Below are 21,186 nucleotides of genomic sequence, written 5' to 3' on the forward strand. Positions count from 1 at the left end.
TTAACCTTAAACCAGATACTATAAACTAAATCATTGATTTAAAAAAAGTTAACACAATTATCATATTTTAAAAATGTGTACAATTATTTGTCAAGATGCCTTAACATTATTCCCAGATTTTTATATATTTTGATTTAAGAATGATAGTGATGCAAATATAAATCATAAAATAACCAAATACATGTTTTATATTTTTTTATATTTCATGCATCTCAGTTTATGAGGTCAGGAATTCAAAACCAGCTACTACTAGACTTTCTGTGCGGGGTTTGCATGTTCTCCCCACACAGGTTTCCTCCGGGTGGTTGGTTATTGGTGACTCCAAATTGTCCCTAGGTGTGAATGAGAGAGTGAATTGTCCGTCTTTGTGTGCCCTGCGACTGGCTGGCAACCAGTTCAGGGTGTCCCCTGCCCACTGCCCGAAGATAACTGGGATGGGCTCCAGCACCCCCGCGACCCATACCAGTGTAGATAATGGGTGGATAGATGCATCTCATACAGAGTAACTCCACATCACAAGGGTTGTAATTGTTTTGTTTCGCCACAAGAGGGTCTGCGTGTACAACAATACACTGAATTGAAAATCCATCCTCGTTTTATTTATTGTAATTAAATGCAGTTTCCAGATGCTGTATGTATCCATCAACAATAGGTTAGATCAGTTAATTTTGACCCTTGGGAATTATAAAAAAAATGTGACTTTTTCCATATAAACTCTTGTGATCTTGATACAATCTTTTTATAATTCTTTGTATTCCAAACGTATGTAATAGTGATCAAGTCATTAAATATACAATTAATTGTGCATCGATTTAAGCCAAAAACTGAGAATTGAAGCGATGCAATACTGACACTATAGAAAATACATCTACTAAAAACAAAAACAAAACAAAAACAGAGAAATTGGTGGCAAACATGCCCTCTTTATTACAAACTGCAAATAATATAAAATACAATATTAATACTGGCAACATTGTTTGACCATTAACTCACAAAAAAATATATATTTTCCATTAGAAATCCTCCCAAAATGTACTAGGCCCAGCTGCATCTCCACTATAGTGAGCACATGATCCACTGCTGTTCCAATTGTGTTGAACCTTATTAAAAAAACACACATAACAATAAGTGAGAACAATGTATTCCACAATAGAATTTAGTACGCACCCTACGAAATAGTATTAAGCTTACTTTGGGGCTGAGTGGTGGATTTATTGTTCCTTTAGTTAATCCTTCCCAGTTGAATCCTTCAAACCATCTAATGAAAGACAGGATTCTGTTTATTTTGTGGAACAGCAGATAATACTTGATAACAATCAGTGTTTGAAGCATGACATTCAATAGATAAGGAACATAAAGAGTAAAGGTAAAAAGAATTATACACGCTTATAAGTGCTGTACTGATAAGTCATACAGGAGTTTAGATTTTTCGACATTCAGTGGACCCCGGGTTACGGCATTCCTGTTTTATTATGTTTTCATGTGACAATGTGGATTAACATTATTTTTCATTCCCTAGTGACATTACGGCGTTTCCCTTACTATACGACATTAACAATAAAGTATTTTGCTAGTCCAAAACCTAGAAAATTCAACCTTTTGCAGTGTTTGTGTATATGACGATTCACGTCTCTGAGATGCCTGTCAATTATCGGTCAACGTCTTGTAAAAATTTCATCCGCTATTGGTATCCCTTTATGTCTTTTCATTTAGTTCAGAATCTTGTGCGATTGGTAAAGGCTTTATGAACTAGTGTTATGAAATACTGTATAATTTGGCACCGTATTGTTTGGCTATGAATCCTGTAATTGCAGTGATGCTAAAGGGAGAAGCGAGAATGTGATAACGATGGAAACAAAGCTTGCAGTTATCAAGCAATACGAAGAAGGCACACCCATCGTTACCCTCGCCCAGAAGTATGGATGAAAACCATCAACGATAGGGACATTTATAAAGAATAACACTTTTGAGGGCGTGCTTTTGCAAAATCTGCTACTCATGTCTGTTTGAAAGAATCATCCAATGACATTGTTAGCCACGCCTCCTGTGATGTGATTGACATCATTCTCCTGTAAATGGCATTCCGGAATAAATAGCTATTGTTGGGAAAAATATATTTTGAAACAAAAACATACATTTTCTTTGGAGTTAACCCATTGAAATTGAGGTAAAAGGCATTATTGTCACAGTTGCCCATTGCCCTCACTTGGCCCCGCCAGTTTGGGGCCAGCTGCGGCCAGCTGCGCCTCGTTGCCTGATTGGCTTCCCTCCTATTTAAACTCAGTGCTCTCATTTACTGCTTGTTAGTCTGTCAACGAACCTCTGCACTAGCTAGGCGTGTATTTTGACTCTGTCCGGTACCCTGCTTGTACATCCAGTATCCTGTCTCGCCCTATCCGGTATCTTGCTCCAATCCCCATTATCCGGTATTGAACCCGTCTGTCTCGTCCTGTCCCGTATCTTGCTCCAGTCTCCAGTATCCGGTATCGATCCCGCCTGTCCTGTCCTGTCTGGTATCATGCTCCAGTCTCCGGTATCGATACAGTCTTTATTGTCCTGTCTGGTATCTTGCTCCAGTATACGGTATCTTGCTCCAGTATCCAGTATCGGCCCCGTCTGTGCCGTCCTGTCCGGTATCTTGCTCGTGTGTCCTGTATCAATCTCAACTGTCCTGAAGGTTTCGATCTTGTCTGCCTCTGACTTCTCTGTCTCACTTCTTCTGCCCAGCGATCGCCGCATCACTGGCGTTTTTGTTCACGTGCAAGACTGCCCCATTCTCGTAAAACAAAGCATGTGTGAAAACGTACACGCCTGATCGGTTTCTGACAATTATGTATGTTTGGGGATCCCTGAATCACTAGGGTCTTTAGGGCACCATTTCCTGTGGTGTGTCTTAGGTGAGTACAGCCTGGTGGCGCCCATCACTCTCCGGGCCAACAAATTATTCCACCCGGTCTCTAACCGGGGAGACCTTTCACGTGTTAGGTGAATGTGCTAACCACTGCACAGCAGAAAACGTTTTTTATATATATATATATATTTTTTCATGTTTTTCCTTATTTCAATTTGGCACTCTTGGACTTCTATCGAATAAGGGTGAAATCATATGTGCAAACGTAATTGTAAACTCACACGCCTGTTGCTTTAGGATTGTTAGCCTAGCGATTAGCGCAGATTGAATTTCAACTAGTGATAAAGGAAAATAAAATGTTACTTTTCCTTTACTTGTTTATAATTTAGTTTCAACATAACATAGATATTAAATAATAGTACATTAGCACTTGTGCAGCACAGTTCATGTCATGGGAACCTCCTGTGAGGGTTCAAATCCAGCTCCAGACTTTCTGTGTGGAGTTTGTATGTTCTCCCCGTGCTTGCGTGGGTTTCCTCCAGGCACTCCGGTTTCTTCCCACGTTCCAAAAATATGCATTTCAGGTGAATTGGCCGCTCCAAATTGTCCCTAGGTGTGAATGAGCGAATGAGTCGTCTGTCCCTGTGTGCCCTGCGATTGGCTGACAACCAGTTGAGGGTGTCCCCTGCCCAATGCCCGCAGATGGCTGGGATGGGGCTCCAGCCCCCCCGCGACCCTAATGAGGGTAAGCGGTACGGCTAATGAGATGAGATGAGACTATTTATAACAGACCATTTATGTTATTTTTATGTTTTTATCTGGAGGTTCGGAACACATTAGCTAATTATCATAAATTTCTATCCCCCCCATATGACCATTGCCCTTTATGATCACTACCTCAGAATGGATTAATTTGGTATCCTGGGGTCTACTGTATGGCATATTCTGCACTGTATCGTACTGCCCCCAGGTGGCCTGGAGATGAGATGCAGTGTTTTTATTTTGTTTTTTTATTGTAACGGAATTTTTGCCGTATTAAATACAGTCCAAAATAGTGCTTCGGAAACCCAAATTGATTTTGTATTCTCATCTCGAGGCATCCAGTACTACGCGCAATAAAACCCACAGTCTTACTTGTGCTTCCGAATGTCCTTGGCCCCGTTTCTCCGACTGCCGATTCTCTCGGAGGGATTGTGCCTTGGCAACAGAGCCGAGAGAGGACATAAAAAAATCAGTGATTGTGTCAGTGGAGATCCGTGTCCACATCCCTTATGCTTTCAACACCTGCACAGCTTCTTTATAAGACTGGAGGCACTTTTGCTGATTGCTTTAGGGAAGTCGATGTTATCAATGCCGCACACGGTCTCGCTGAGGAGCTTCATCGGGTCCAAGGCGCTGTACGGAAGCCTGCGGTTACATGAGCATTTAGTCAGATTTTAAAGTAGGGATCACTAGTCAAAAATGTTCGAATTTAAGTTATAAGTATTGTTGTATTACAAACGCTGCCCTACTTACGAACGAGTAAGTTGAATTTGTTCGTAAGTTTCTTCAGTGCTATATTTTGTATGTTTAAGGTTTATATAAGTATGTTTAAGGCTTGTATAAGTAACCTGTATTGTTTTGAAACTGAAGAATAAACGTTTGATAAAATAATATGCTCTATAACGTTACAAAACAGGCTGAATGATAGAGCATAGTACTGAAAAACAAAGTTACACATTTGGCGTTGAAATTCTGTGGTCCGTGAAGCCCTTTGAGACTCCTTGTGATTAAGAGCTAGACACATATACAGTATATGACTTGACTTGACTATAAAGATAAAGAAAGTTAAGTTTAACTTACTTTTGGAAAATAGGCTTCAAGAGTTCCCCCTCTGTGTTAGAGAGTAGCCGAAAAATAGCGATCCAACCATTTTCTCAACCGCATCAAGCTTTCTTATTCCACTTTAATTTCAAAAGAAATGGTTCGCCTTTTCTCTACACTTTACATCAACTCTATCGAATGAATGCGCGAGATATTAAACAATCGTAATGTCAAAGTTCTTAGCGCACTAGAGATAAAGTGCAGTGTGTTTATACACGAACTAGGAAGTAGAAGCCGGATTTCTTCTTCGGGGTGGATGCTGGGTTACCTCTCACAGCGCCAGTAGCGACGGAAAGAAGCACACAATACAAAATCCAACTTACAGCAATGTCCGGATATTTTTTGACATTCCCCAAAAAATGTTCGTATCTACTGTTTTGCATAGGTCGAATGGTTGTAAGTGGGGGAGCGTCTGTATTGAAATATGTTACTGCCTATATTTTGTCATGCTAAAATAGTTTCCTATCTTGTTACTTCTTTATTTATTTAGTCGTGATCATGTAACTCCAGTTGTATTTATTTTTTAGCCAGAAGAGGCATTTGGCGCCATTGTTAGGTCTATCACCTTAATTATTTGAAAACAATTCACTACCAGAGACAATAAACAACTATTTCAGCTCATGAGGAGATGTGATCAGCACAAGTTCTGAACCTAATATGCTTAGCTTTACAATACATCCCATTAATGATTACAAACAATTCAGATACAGTCAGGGGAACAGGGTCTCTAACACTTCATAAGGACACAATCAGAAATAGGGTGTGTAAATGGGCAAATTCCTGAATGCCTGTGTGGGGATTGAAGATGACATCAAGCAAACTCCAACTTCTATCCCTCCGGTAAATACAATCTCGGGCAAAGGTGGAGCAAGACTACAACCCCACGCCCCGATCTTCAGTAACATGGTTTTCTATTCAACTGTGGGATCCCTTTAATGTTTAACTTTGCAGCATAGTAGATTTACAATTATCTGATTGACCACCCTTTAGTACATGAGTGATGTTAAATTATTTTAGTCTCTGCACTCAGGAACTGTTTACAGCAATCGTTAGAGACTCATTTGTGCGGAATATTGTGTAAACAAAACCTTCGAAATCTGCTCCTCTCTTCAACCTTTATTTTGATAACCTACCGTCTCACTTATCGAAATCAAACGGACAAGTAGAAAAAGATGATGTACAACAGATATCTCAAACTCAATTGAGTTGGGGGTCGCTGAAAAAGGAAAACGATAATAAATTATTTTTTCCTTCATTTTTCTTTTCTTTTTTTCTCTTGAGTTCCACTTTTTGTCTTGTGATTTTTCTCTTTTTGCTTTTTTCTTTAATCTTTTTTGTCTTTCTAAATTAATAAAAGTTGAAACATGTTCAAGCATTGTTAAGCTAGCCGACATTTAGTTATTATCAAATTAGTAAGTGCTGTATTAACACTAGATGCCTAATGAGCACCACAAATAATGTTTTAATTTCAGAAAGGCAAAGCCAATTTGTAAAAAAAAAAAAAAAAAAAAAAAAAAAGTTAGGACGTTTTCTAGGATTGTTAAACAAGCTAACTAGCTTGCATTTAGTTATTAGCAATCTAGCAAGTGTCATGATTACTCAGCTGTGCCCGCTCTTTTGGCGCCAACTGCCGCGGGTTCTGATTGGCTCCCTGTCAGTATTTGAACCCAGTCCTGTCTGTCCCCTGTTGTCAGTCCGTCTGCGAACCTCAGTTTACACAAGGAAAGCCTTTTTTGACCCTGACTCCCACCTGTCCCGTTTTTGCTCCCGCCTGTCTCTGGCTACAACCTGTTTTGCTCCTGACCACGTCTGTTCTCCCCTGCAAGCTCTTTTTGTCCCGACTATGTCTACGCTCTCGTTCTGGCGTTATGACTTGCTTCCGACCCCGACCACGCCTTGCTCTCCAGTCCGGCTACCGACCCGCCTTTTCCGTCCCTGACACCACCATTGCTCGCTACGGAAGATCCAATTCCGCGTTCGGAGCACAGTCCGAGTACGAGAGCAACTTGCTTCCCACGTCCAGCGAACACCGGATTGTGGGCGCAGCCCTTTCTCTGTCCTCCAATAAAACTTGTGAGAAACGTAACGCAATTGGGTCCTGTCTCCATTCTGGTCCTGACAGCAAGTGCTAGAGCACCACAAAGAATGTGGCAACATGTTATAGATCATTTGGGTAATATTGACAAAATTTCTGTCATTGTGTGCAATGTATATGAAAGACTATCTTTCAATCGTGTGCTTGTTAATAAGAATAAGCTTTACTAATACTGATTTTATTTATTTTCCGTTTTTTTTTCACTGTGTGACTCAACATTTTATGACATAGATGGATAAAATGCTTGACAGAGTATGGAGGATTGACCAAGGTGTAGTGACATTTATACTACGGATAGAAATCAAAAAAAGGGAAGTTGAGACACATGTACGAAAACTCACCCACCAGTCAGGAGCTCAAAGACAAAAATACCCAAAGACCAGAAGTCTGCGGCAACACTGTGGCCTCTGTTGAAGATGACCTCAGGGGCCATGTAGCCTGGAGTGCCACAGAAGGTGTACGTCTTCTTACCCGCTTCAATTTTCTTCAAACATGGGGAGCCAACCTAAATTTGCCAAATTACAACAATCACTTCCAAAAGACTTTTATAGTGAAATGTGTAATAATTCACCACTATAGGTCGTTGCAGCTTAGAATGTAGCTGAAACGAGTGCATTTATAGAAAACACACTATGGAAATCCGAAGGATACAAGTTGGTAAACTCCGGAAGCCAACTTTTATATTTTCTTGTGTAAACAACGATCAATTTCAGCCAGCAACAGGACATTGAAGTTGCTGTGAATCCCCGGGTTCAAAAGAAGTATATTTTCATTTACCAGTTTGGCAAATCCTCGCTCATCCAAAACAACATTTTCCGGCTTGACGTCTCTGTAGCCGACATTTCGAGCGTGAAGATAGGTCAAGGCCTGCGTCACGCAAGCAGTGTAGAACTTTGTGCTGTTCTCATCCAGGCAGCCTCTGCGGAATACAAGCTTTTATTCAGACGTTTGAATCTCTTTATAACCTTGGGTTGAGAAAAAGAAAAAAAAAGCATTTACTTGTCTTTCAGCAAGTTGTAGAGATCGCCATGGAGACAGGCTTCGGATAAGATATAGAGGCACTCTACGTCTTGAAAGGTTTTGTGCAACCTCGAATTAACAAGAGAACGTCCTTTTTAGATTGGCGCTTTTATATGGTACACACTTTTTTTGTACCTCCAACATGACACAAAACAGCTTCTATTGCTAATTGGCAGCTCTAGAATAATAAATAATGAAAAATAAGCATTATTGTAACCTGATATGGCGCAGTCTCATTAAAATTTGGTAAAGGGACAGTATGTTTTATAAAGCGCCTCCTAGTGGTAAAAAAAACCTTTATTCATTCAGAAAAACAATATTGATTTAAATCAGGGGTCTCAAACTCTATATACCTGTGGGCTACCTGAGCCAAGGTCTGGGTGAGGTTGGGCAACGTCTAATAAAAACTTTCCATTCATCCATCCATTTATTATCTGCACCGCCTATCTTCAGTAGGGTCGCGGAGGTTCTGGAGCCCATCCCAGCTATCCTCAGGCAGTGGGCAGGGGACACCTCAACTGGTTGCCAGCCAGTCGCAGGGCACACAGAGACAGACAAATCACTCGCTCATTCACACCTAGGGGCAATTTGGACCGGCCCATTTACCTGGAATGTATGTATGTACGGAGGAAACCCACGCAAACATGGGGAGAACATGCAAACTCCACACAGGGAGGCTGTTGGCTGGATGAGCTAACGTCTTAGCCACCATGCCAACATTCAATTTATTTCCATTTATTTTTAACACAAAATAAGATTTAAAAAAAAAATAATATATATATATATATATATATATATATATATATATATATATATATATAAACATATTACAATTTATAAAGAAAATCAGTCAAACAATCGATCAGGGATAAATACATATTGCGTGTATTTATCAGTTTTTAAACTTGTGACTTTCTAAACATGAATGGAACAGTGAATATGAAATGTTCTGAACCCGGCTTACTTCTTGCTGCCAGAGAAGCGAACAAAAATTACACCAAAAAAATCCAACCCAAAAATCAATCGCAGAATGACCGAACCTTTAAATGAAAATCGACCCAAAGAACGGCAGAGAAAATGATCAAAGCTTTCTGTTTTTTTTCTTTCTCGCTTTGTCTTTTTCTTGCTCTCTTTTTCTCTTTCTTTCTCGCACTGTCTGGGTGTCTGTCTGTTTGCCTGTCTCTCTGTTTCTCTGTCTCTATCTCTCTATCTCTCTCTCCCTCTCTCACACACACTTTTTTTTCTTTTGTTATCGTTCTTTTTCTCTTTTACTTCTCTCTCTCCCTTTACTTTTCTCTCTCCTTTCTTTCTCTTTGGTTTTCCCTTTCTCTGTCTTTCTTTCTCTCTCCCCCCTTTCTCTATTCATCATTTCCTTTCTTTCTTTTTAATTTACCAGTCCGTCAATCGGGAGAGTTTTTTCTACCGTATGGCCCTCGAGCTAAAAGGAGTTTGACACCCCTGCCTTAAAGTAAAAACATTTTAAAGCTGGGTTGCAGTATCCCGGGGGTCAACTATAGATATGCTTTGGATGAACACTGCATGAACAGATAACATCAAAAGTAAATACAACAACACCTGACTAGAAATGGACACACAGCCTCCATTAGGATGTCCCGTTCTCCAAGAATCTGCTCTCGCAGACCGTTGTGGATAATAGCCTTCTTGTCAAGGACCTTCATGGAGAATAGATCCTTGACATTGCTCTTGTATTGCACCTAGGAGAGGCAATAATGAAAACCAAGAGAGGAACAGTGCAGGAAGCATGGAGACGGATTCTCACCAGGTCTGTGTGACCAAAGTCCCCTGCTGCTAGAGTGCTGATTATCTGGAAATCACTTAAGGTGGAGGATACGAGGGAGGTAACGTTCTTGACTTCTGACCTGCTCACAAGGGAAAATAATTGAGCTACTGCACCTAGACTGAATGGATGCGACTGTAGACAGTAAAGTGGTGCCTTAAAGGTTCTAGGCTCACTAATTTAAGAACACAGTTAAAATATTTGAACCGTGTTAGTGGATTTATACGCTGCGGTTTTATTGACGTCAGTTTTTGTGCTGCTGAGACTTTAGATAATCCATTTTGCCTCAGGTGCTCTGAGGCAATATTGGTGAATTTCCCCAAAATATAGGTAGATAGATTATGTGTGAAAGAACGTTGATAAAATCTTGCTTCTGGAGACCGATAATCGATAACATTTGGGTTTTCTTTTTTGACTGCCTGCTATATTAAGAAAACATTTAGGCAAAATCAATTTATCTGTACGCGTGTCTATACCTTTGGGAAAAGTAACATTTTAAGACTTCAGGAAGCATGTGTTAAGTTTAAACTTAAGTAGACATTCCTTGTTTTATAACCTTATCTTCTCTGTTCCTTTATCTTTTTGTTTTTTTTACCTCACTGTGAATGTGTGAAACTGGAGTGTCATGCCCAATTTCGTTGTCACAATATGTTAACCCATTTTGTAACAATGACAATAAAGGTATATTCTATTCTATTCTATTCTATTCTATTCTATTCTATTCTATTCTATTCTATTCTATTCTATTCTATTCTAAAATAAGGGGAGAAGACGTCAATTGGTTTTGAACTTGCAAGATGACCAAGAGCAGAGCTTTCAGATAAGCGTATTCCATTCTTCCCTTAAGCCATCCTCGGAGACCCCTCTTTTTATTGAATGTTGTAGGTTACAGAAAACAAATCAGCTCTAAAGGATTTGTACATCAAATAACAGCAATATGATTTGAACAACAATGGACATTAATTGTCAAAATAAAGAACTGGCATCCTATGAAATCTCTTGAATTTTCCAATTTCTAGAACACAATAAATCTATAAGCGTGTCTCTATAAAGTAGTGTTGGAGAGACGAGAGCTTGACTTTATCACTCAATCAATACCTACCTTTTTTGTCAGTAACTATAACAATATTAACTTAATATGTGAGGAGCACCATGACACTGACATGTAGATATTGCAGAAAGAGCCGAAGAATTTTCGTGTGTTGATTATGTTAAAAGATGTCACTCGTCACTCAATGTCACACATACCCTGGTTATAAATTTTTATATCATTCCTTATCATCAAGTGGGGCAGCACTGCGGCGCAGTGGTTAGCGCGTGTACGGCACAGTTCTAAGGTCATGAGATCGAACTTCCCGTGTGGAGTTTGCATGTTCTCCCCGTGCTTGGTTTCCTCCGGGCACTCCGGTTTCCTCCCACATTCCAAAAACATGCATGTCACTGCTGTCATGCTGTCACTGTTTTGTACCACGGACAGACTGAAGACATCTTTTCTTCCTCATGCCATGAGGCTCTTTAACTCCACCCGGCGGAGTAAAGGCCCACATTAAACCACACCACCTACATTGCATATTACCTTACTTTTATTGCAGTGTGTATTTTATGTAGCACTATTTAAATACTCTATACAACACGCTACAGTGGGTATTAGCACGTCACATTGGGTATTTGTATATTGTATTCCTTTTGCTTTATTATTGTATTGTTCTCAGCGAAGGGATGCTGCTGGAAATGTGAATTATCTATCTATCTATCTATCTATCTATCTATCTATCTATCTATCTATCTATCTATCTATCTATCTATCTATCTATCTATCTATCTATCTATCTATCTATCTATCTATCTATCTATCTATCTATCTATCTATCTATCTATCTATCTATCTATCTATCTATCTATCTATCTATCTATCTAATTGTCCCTGGGTGTGAATGAGCAAGGTAGTTGTCTGTCTCTGTGTGCCCTTTGACTGCCTGGCAACCAGTTCAGGGTGTCCCCTGCCCACCGCCCGAAGATAGCTGGGATGGGCTCCAGCACCCCCGCGACCCTACTGAGGATAAGCGGTGCAGATAATGGATGGATGGATTATTATCAAGTGGCATTATCTTTGCCAAACATGCCTTGGCTAAGAAAAATACATGACGTATTCTTATCAAGTTACATTATCTTAGCTGTGTACATTAGTAGTGATGCATATAAGGTTTGTTCAGTTACGGCTGTCAAAATCTGTAATTGCGGTTTAGTGACGCAATTTTATGGCATGGGATGATATGCTAAAGGAATAAAATACAATAGAATATGTATGTACGCTACACTTGTAGATGTCTTGTACAAAAAAGTAAAAAACTTTGTGTCAGGATTTAGACGGGTATTTATGGAATTGGTCAAGCAACCTTATCAATGAGTTGCCAATCTTAATTAAATCGGTGTTCATGGACCAAGACACGCAGGAATGCGGGAAAAAAAAACCTAAATGTATTTGCTAAAGTTTGGAAGCATTCACAAGAGCCTGTAGACACCCTGATACAAGCGAGTGATTCTTGCTAAACTCTTCAGTGCCTCATGCACATGAAAGAAAAGTAGAGAGGAGACACAACCAAATTGTGCTGCTTCTTCTATAGAAAATACAAATTAATTTTATGGGGAATATAAATGCTAAGAATCATCTTAGAATCCTGCAGGATGTGAATGGTTATAGTCCTGGTCTCTGGTGCCTTGCACAGATTATGAAGAATGATTAAGAGGACACGACCATATTATGCTAATATTTCAATAGAGATTCAGAACATATTATAATGAGGAGCACAAAAGCTTAGAATCGGCTTAGAATGTGACTAATCATGGCCGAGGTCTCGAGTGCCTCGGCCACATTACGAAGAAGGCACAGAGGAGACACGACCATTTTGTGCTTCGACTTCTTTAGATAATAAAGACATATTCGAATGAGAAACATAAATGTTTAAAATCGTCTTAGAATATTGAGCTAGGCGACAAATTATGGAAAATGTATCCAGTGCCTTGAGCGCAGCATGACACATTAGAGACGAGACACGGCTAAGCTACTACTTCTATAGAAAATCTCTTTTTATCTAATTTAGGAACATACATGCTTAAAATCTTTTGAAGGGTGTCGCCTGATTGAATATCATATTATCGCGTTAGGTGACTAATTATCAGCTCTATTTTTTCTATAGCGCCTGTGGGAAAACCTAACACATAGTTATCACGCATTCCCTTACTATTACCATTCTCATAGCGTCTGCAATTTTTGCATCACAGTCTAGTAGCAATGATAAGATGTTTACATAACGGTTTTGTGTGGGATGATCTTTTGCGTTTTTAAGATACTGTACAAAAAAAGTGTCCTGTGTCCTGTAGTTCTGTGTTTCGTACCCTTTCCGTATCTTAAAGACGCCAATGTAACGAATGACCCTTCAGATGAATAATAAAATGTTTGTGGGGGCTGAGGTATACCAGAAGTTGACAAGCAAGTTTCAACGTGTGGTTGTTTCTCAGTTTCTCCCAGATAGAATAGAATAGAATAGAATAGAATATACCTTTATTGTCATTGTTACAAAATGGGTTAACATATTGTGACAACGAAATTGGGCAGATGGAAACTAATTGTAATTTCCAAACTATAGGCCACACCCAATTAATTTTTAAAGCCAAAAACGTTTTGTACATACATAATCCGCACTTAATGAGGGTCATCCATCCATCCATCCATCCATTATCCACACCACTTATCCTCAGTAGGGTCGTGGGGGTGCTGGAGCCCATCCCAGCTATCTTCGGGCAGTGGGCAGGGGACACCCTGAACCGGTTGCCAGCCAGTCGCAGGGCACACAGAAACAAACAACTCACTCGCTGATTCAGACCTAGTGACGATTTGGACTGGCCAATTACCCTGACATGCATATTTTGGGAATGTGGGAGGAAACCAGAGTGCCCAAAGGAAACCCACGCAAGCACGGGGAGAACATGCAAACCCTGCACAGGATGGCTGGTAGCTGGATTTGAACCTGTGACCTCAGAACTGTGTAGCGGATACGCTAACCACTCAGCTGCTGTGCCGTCTGATGAGGCTCATCTTATGATAATTTTACTTAAGTAGAATGTGTGTTACTGCATTTTAAACTTCTTCTATGTTGTTTATTGTCGTTTAGGACTTGCATCTATTTCGAGACCATGGATATAACGACAGCATCTCTGCTGCCATTCCTATCAGTGTGGATAAGCCTCTCTCAGGTCCTTTTCCTCGCACGGTTAGTCTTTGCCTGGCCATTATCACATTTTATTTCTATTCCTATTTTGTTCTTATTGTGTTTTAGCCATTGTTTGTGTCTGTGTATAAGGTGTTTCGCGTTGTTGGGTGGGGATGAAGGAGGGGATGTTATTATCTTATTGTATATTAAATGTTTTTTATAAAGCACTTTAAGTGGCAGCTTACTGCCTGAAAAGTGCTTTACAAATACATTTAACTAGATTTGATAAGCCACAGGATTTTATGTGACCAAAGTTGCGGCTGCAAATTATGGTGGCCCTTTTTGGGGGTATTTTTTGTATGAAAATGTCTTATTGAAGCTGACAGCACTGTAATTGTGATGTCATTTTTGGTCGTTATCGCTTCGACTTTTATTGTTCATCTCGCACATAAAATCTTACGACCATTGCAGCAATGTCTTTGGTGAAATACACTCTCCTTACTCATCGTTGCATCCGGCGTTTTGTTGCAACTCAGGACTGCTATCAAACACCATTCCTCCAATGATATCTCTGAATGTCCTAGAAAATAGAAAAAAATGTCCATCATTAAACGCTTAATAGAAATAACTCTAAGAAAGGTAACCATCCTCGGTATCTTACTCTCTATCAATGAGCAGGCAGACGACATCACTGGCAGCGACTACATTCACAGCACGGACGTCTTCCCTGAAATACAAGAAGAGGTTGGATGAAAATCTGTGAAACGATTGTGACAATAAGACCCTGTCAATATATTTAATGCCACAACTTATGATAACATTTTCAGAAGCATTGTCCTCGAGTGCCAAAACATAAAAATGTGTTTTTCTTGTTTTATTTAGAAAAAAACCATCATAAAGAATTTGGCGCTGATCATCAGTGTTAAGACCCTGAGAATGATTTCCGTATGATAAATAACCATTAGATGTGTAGGAGACTAAACTGCCACAAATACATTTCCCTTGGCCTTTTCCAACACTGACTCTGCCAACACAAGGAAAGTCTCACAATCTGTCACACAAACCACCTTTCTTTTTCTTAATTTGGTTTCCACAGGGAGTATTGGATTACATTAACCACCCTGAACTGCACACCAGGGCTCACATTTCCTTCATTTACAAGAAGTGACCAGACTCTCTAGCTGCATAATACAGTTTTAAAGCCCCTGAGCGTTCATTTATTATCAGGAGATTAATTATGTGCCTATCATCATGATTCATGCCAGAGAATTATTTTATTGCTTGTCCAAACAAAAGTTGCCTATGAATCAGTCAATTGGAGAACTTTATTCTGCAAAGCGTCAACAGGAAACTTTGACTAGTCACAAGACACGCCTCTGGCTTCCGATGAACTCATTGCCATTTAAAAGGGCACGTGCGAACACCGGCTTTCTCTCTTTCTTCCAGGATAGCAGACAAAAGGGGGTAAGGGTGGTGGAAGGGGCACAATCTGGCCTTTGCCCCCTTTCACAATGGGGACAAAGAAGGCCGAAGCCTAGGGCATTTGCCCCTTGGCGAGGAAGCCTGCAGCACTCCAACCATGAGGCTTGGATTTCCCGTGGATCTTTCTCTCCCTTTCGATTGGCTGAAATCAGCAGCCGATGGAGTCCGCATCGGGCCCTGCTCTCACGTGATGCTTTGTCTGACCAAAAGGTAACGCGACAAAAAGATAACGAACCGTTTGGTGCTGTGCATAAATAATATCCTTCTGACACGCTATGAAATAATTCCTGAACATTTGAAATGAGTTGATTATCTTCAAATCAGGCTAATTGATTTGTACTTTCAACCCCTTCCTAATTTCTCCCCCTCCCTTTTCCTCCTCATTACTACCGCAAGTTTAAATCTTAATTTCTTTTGTTTACTGATTTAATTTTCGTTGCCATGTTAGTTTTTCTTAGTTTGTTAATTGAATTAGATTCTAATCCCTATTAACCCTATTAACTACAGTCTAAAGCAATTCCCCCCTAAAAATGACAGGAGTGGCTTTGATCAGACCTTTGTCCACACAGAGAAAGCCCAACTTCTTAGTGTCGCTTCCTATATCCGGCAAATCAGTGTGTGTCGGTGATATGGTGATTAGTAGTTTTGAAGCAGTGAAGTTAGTCGTAAGATATGGACAAATAATAGGCAGTTAACTTTTTAACATAGCCTATTCCTCTCAAAATAAGATGAAATGGTCCCATTGTCATTGTCTGGTCAGAGAGGGGTGACGTTTCGTGCATGTCAGGTCGTCCGAGGGAAAGCGATTGCCATTGTGAGTGAACTCGTGTGATCACTTTACCGGAAACATGGGGCACTGAAAATTTCTTGCATTGTTCATGCATCAGTACAGTGTTCTTGCAAAATAAGTAGTTTTGCAAGCAAAGAGCCCTTGTGTGAATGGAAAACATTCTTTAGATATTGAGGGTATCATAAATTGAATGCGTCCTTTCCCAAAAAACTGTTTTTTCAGAAGTTTTGTGGGAGAGTATTTTCAAGAAACTTAGCAGTGTTCAACTGCCGTTCACTAAACAATGGTAAAAGCTAGAAACATACTTTTCCTAATGAAAGATGAGCGTTTAAGCTTTCTTTTGATTAGTCACATGCCTATATAGCTATAAAACAACATTTTTGTAGGCCTTCAAAAATGAGTCAAAATGTCAAAAAATGGCTGGCTCTTCCAATTTGAGAAAAACGCATAGCATTGAAAGAGTTAAAAAAAATAAGTAAGAGGATAATTCAAAACGTACATAAAATATTAAAATTGGATACAGAACAAACTAATAAATATGTAATCATATAACTAAATTACCGTATGGAAAAAATATATTTTAATCAGCGAACAATGATTTGTCATTCCCCGTCTCAATAAACTTTTGTAAAAAAGACATCATAGACATGATAGCCAGTTCCAATAGCCAGTATTTTGTCAATGCTCGCTGAGGGCACAACACCCTCGCCAGCGTAGACGACACATAGGACTTCCAATTACCAATAGCAATCGTTAGCAAAACAATGCTTTGAAGACAAAATCTCTCCTTTTCAAACAAAACCTTTGTTTTGACTCCACCCGGTGATGGTGTGATTTACAAAGGACGAATAAAAAACCCGACCTAGACAAGTTTTAGTGAGTTTGCATCTGTTTCTCTGATACTGAGTGGAGCTTTTAGACTTGCTCAACACTATGGATTTATCAAGACTATTGATCCAAACACCGGCAAACAAGTCAATCTGGAATATAGGCAAAGCATGGCTGACAAATTACTTTCTGACTTACTGCCATATAGACTCATCAAAACGCAAACCCAAAACAGTTTACCTTATTGTGCATATTGCACAAACCCTTACGATACCAAACTGTATGTAACTACATGCCTACATGCCGACATTTCTTGTGTACATTTTGTGTAAATTATAACTATAACCTTATCTTCCTTGTTTTATAACCTTATCTTCTCTGTTCCTTTATCTTCTTGGGATTTTTACCTCACTGTGAATGTGTGAAACTGGAGTCTCATGCCCAATTTCGTTGTCACAATTTGTTAACCCATTTTGTAACAATGATAATAAAGGTATATTCTATTCTATTCTATTCTATTCTTATTGAGAAATTAAGCACTGTTTATACTTTTGCATATCTACCTTTGGTACAATTTTGAAACCGTCTAAATATTAATGAGGATGTACATTACAAAAGGAGGGAAAGATGTTACCCCCTCTACAAAAAATGAGTTATGAATAAATAAAATACGTTATAGGTATTAATGTAGGCTTACTTGTAAACCATAATACTGAAAAAACAAAGCTAAACATTTGTAGTTGACATTCTTTAACCGATCGGGCCCGCCTGAGAACAGAAAGTCTGGATCCAGTCCCAGAGCTAAACTGAGTTTGACAACCCTGGCACAGGTGCTAGAATTACAAGAATTCTGTCTCACCCCCACAAAGCTTTTTCTCCAAACCACTGCTTTTCCGAAAGCTTGGCGAGGACTTGCTCTTCATCTCCTGATTTCCTTTCTGTAATCCTCACCTCCACATCCCAAATAGAGTTGCCAGAAGATCAAAGAAGAAAGGTGACAAATTCAATTGTCGCTGTTGTCGAGATCTTTCTAAAGCCCGATGACATTTGGTCCCGGCTTTACCTGGCCTTTGTTAATGATATAAAAGGTGTCTCCCGAGGCGCCTTGGCAAATGATGTGGTCGCCCTGAGTGTAGTGAGCCTGTGCAAGCAAGGAAAGACATAAGAGAAAAACAATCAAACCCAACATAAGAGAGGACGGCATTGAAATCGGAATGAAGAGCCAAAAGAAAGAAATGATGATCGATGGGCGAGGCGGCGGGCAGGGAAAGTGACAGGGTTCGTGTTTAGTATACAGAACAGACCTCCTCCATGAGATCACACATCTTCATGATGGCATTCTTTGGCAAGGACAGAAGGGACGGAACACTGCGGGGACAAGTCGGGATTAGTTAAGCCACAGGAAAAAATAACTGTGAGACAACACTTGAATCTAGTACGCCTGCTTTTTGCTGAAAATGACCTGAAATATGGAGTGCCATGCAAAAGTATTGACCCCTCAAGAACCTTTTGACATGTTGCCAAATTTCAGGCTTCGAACTTAAAGTTAAAAAAACGGATATTTTCTAAGAATCAACAACATGTGAAATACAATTGTGAAGCGGAACCAAATTATTTCCATATTTTTATGATATTTACAACAAAAAAACTAAAATTAGGTGTTGCAAAAATATCGATACCCTGTTCTTTCAGCTCAGCCAATTGACTAGAAGTTTCTTGATGACTTCTGAATGATCAAATGTTGGTGTAAATCAACAACTGCAAACAGGGTGCACCAGTGTGTCATTAAGTCTCAATTCAAATTTACTTGAACAGGCAGCATTATAAAGCATAATGACAGCATTGTAAATACCAAAGTTATGGAAAATTTCAAAGCAGGAATGGGATACAAGATTTCACAACATTTACACGTCTTTCGGAGCACGGTGCGAGCAATAATATCAAAATAGAGAGAGCATAAAACCACAGCAAACTTTCTAAGACCTGTCTGTCCCTCAGAACAAACAAGGAAAAAAACTAATCATAGAAGCAACCAATCGGCTAATTATCATGTTGGATGACCTGCGGGCATGCACAGCTGAAGGTCGTCGCACTCTGCATCAGTCTTACCTTTGTGGAATAGTAGCAAAAAGAAAGCCCTTTCTCAAAGAAAGCTTAGAAAAGGCCCATATGGCGTTTGCAAAAGGCCACATGGGCAAATAACATGTGGAACAAGGTGGTCTGGTTGGATGAGGGCACTGGAAATATATGTAAAAGGATGTCCTGTCCTGACTTGTTGGGTACGGAAAAATAACATTGCCTAGTTCAAGTTATTTTAGCCTATTTTTAGGGTGGGGGAGTTATTTTTGTCAGTTTCTTAAAAATGTTTTCAAAATTAAAAAAATTCTTGCAAAATATAAAAACAAATGGTTAAACAAGATTTTTTAAAAACATACTTACCAGCAATATCGAAGAGCACTTCAATAAAAGTAATTAATACTAATAACAATAATATTTTGTTACTACAATTTACCTTTATTGTTATGAAAATATTATTATTGACTATCATAACATTTAAATAAGTTGTAGAATCAGATGCAAATAGTATTTGAAATGAGCAAAAGAATGTCAAATCATGATAAGAACATATATTTTTATTGTTTATTTGTCAAATATTAATAGTAATAATACTAGTAATATGATTTTACTACAACTATGATAATTAATTTTTTTAGTATAACTATTTTTATCATTTTTTTCACATATTACTTAAGATTAATCATAAAAATAATGAAATACTAAATAGGTAATAATTAAAATTAGTAAAATGATATGACCGATAACTGAAAAATTTCCCCTTAAAACTGTTTGTCACTTCCCAGTAGTTAGAAACATTTACTCAGTGTGTATAGTGGGATGGGGGTCGAATATATATTGTTATGACCAATATTTTTTGATCACATTTTTAAAAAAAAAATCCTAGAAGTACATCATAAAATACAAGATATGAAGTTTAAAATGGCCAACATGATAAGGTCGATACCTGAAAGTTGTACATATTGCCTTAAAACTATTTGTCACCTTCCAGTTCTTGCAAACAGTATACCGTGGGAAGGGGGGTTGAACATGTTCTTTTATGTTTAATATTTTTTTTGGGCCTTTTAGTAAAAGCATTCTAAAAGTTAATGGTTAAATGCAATAGATAACTTTTAAAAAGAGCAAACGTATATGTTTGATACCTGAAAATTTTACATTTCCCCTTAAACTGTTTGTCACTTAGTGGGAGGGCATCGAACGTGATATCCATTGTTGACATTGACCTGCTGAGCAGCTCGGACGTGCGTGCGAGGCTTTCACGGCCGCTCTGCATGAGCACAGTTTGGTAACTCTTGCGCTCCAGCACCCACAGCTTGCTGTCCCACTGTGCTGAAGCGGAAAAGACACACAAAAAAGAAACACCAAGGACAATTCAGCAGTTGTCTCCCGTCAGACATACTTTTGTCAAGGGCATCCGAAAATGTGACCACTTATTATTCTGGAGCACGGCAGCAGACAAGAAAACCTTACACAGGGTCATCAACAGAGCTCAAAAAATCATTGGCTACTCTATTCCTCATCTGAAGAACATTGCAGACATGATTGCAGATTCCTCTCACCCTGGCCACCACCATTTCTACTTTCAGCCCTCTGGCAGATTCTACAGGCCCAGAGACAGCTTCCTTTCTTCCCCAGAGAGCCACCATCGCCCTCATCAAGCACAAAAAAAACTGTGGAAATATTATGTATGGTACATATTTTCTATGTATACACAGTTAAAAATCTTTAATTTACCATTTGCAAATAAGGACCGTATATTAACTGAAGTAGTGTTAAAGGTTTACTCTTTAATTATAGGTTTAACACTTTATTTTGGGGTACTTAAATGTAACACTTTAAAGCCGCAATGTTTAATACTTGACCACTAGATGGCACTGTGTTGTCTGGTATGAGAGACGACCAGTGATGCACAGCACAGTGTGGCGGACAAAAATGGCACTGACTTAAGAGCAAAATCCACCGTGTAAAAGAAATATAAACAAATGTATGCTCTGCCATCCCCAACTTTCAGCAATAATGGATGGCAGCCACACAAGTGCAGTTAATTTTTAGGCTGGCTAAATTGCATGATTAAGCATCCCAAACTGAAAAAAATGCGCGATCTAGTTTACAGGCAGCAAGGCTTACATTTTTGTATAATATCTTTTACATTTTTCAATGAATTATTTTTAA

At 39.1% G+C, this 21,186-nt stretch overlaps 1 protein-coding gene across 1 annotated transcript in view; it reads right to left on the reverse strand.

The window, feature by feature from the left end:
- Positions 1-970: 970 nt before the first annotated feature.
- The window catches only part of prkg1l (protein kinase cGMP-dependent 1, like), a 30,515-nt gene continuing 10,299 nt past the window's right edge, over positions 971-21,186 (reverse strand). The window contains exons 6-20 of the mRNA XM_088336446.1: positions 20,238-20,343; positions 18,243-18,306; positions 18,002-18,079; positions 17,798-17,889; positions 14,500-14,565; positions 14,341-14,418; positions 9,610-9,709; positions 9,405-9,544; positions 7,809-7,898; positions 7,587-7,728; positions 7,151-7,314; positions 4,136-4,258; positions 3,986-4,048; positions 1,192-1,258; positions 971-1,100 (exon numbers count right to left, since the gene is read on the reverse strand). Of these exons, the coding sequence (XP_088192572.1) occupies positions 1,014-1,100; positions 1,192-1,258; positions 3,986-4,048; positions 4,136-4,258; positions 7,151-7,314; positions 7,587-7,728; positions 7,809-7,898; positions 9,405-9,544; positions 9,610-9,709; positions 14,341-14,418; positions 14,500-14,565; positions 17,798-17,889; positions 18,002-18,079; positions 18,243-18,306; positions 20,238-20,343 (1,460 nt within the window). The 3' untranslated portion in view covers positions 971-1,013. The remainder of the gene's footprint in view (positions 1,101-1,191; positions 1,259-3,985; positions 4,049-4,135; positions 4,259-7,150; positions 7,315-7,586; positions 7,729-7,808; positions 7,899-9,404; positions 9,545-9,609; positions 9,710-14,340; positions 14,419-14,499; positions 14,566-17,797; positions 17,890-18,001; positions 18,080-18,242; positions 18,307-20,237; positions 20,344-21,186) is intronic.

Source organism: Urocampus carinirostris, chromosome 5, assembly GCF_059441175.1.
Source record: "Urocampus carinirostris isolate Australia breed hairy pipefish chromosome 5, RoL_Ucar_1.0, whole genome shotgun sequence".
NCBI classification, from domain to species: Eukaryota; Metazoa; Chordata; class Actinopteri; order Syngnathiformes; family Syngnathidae; genus Urocampus; species Urocampus carinirostris.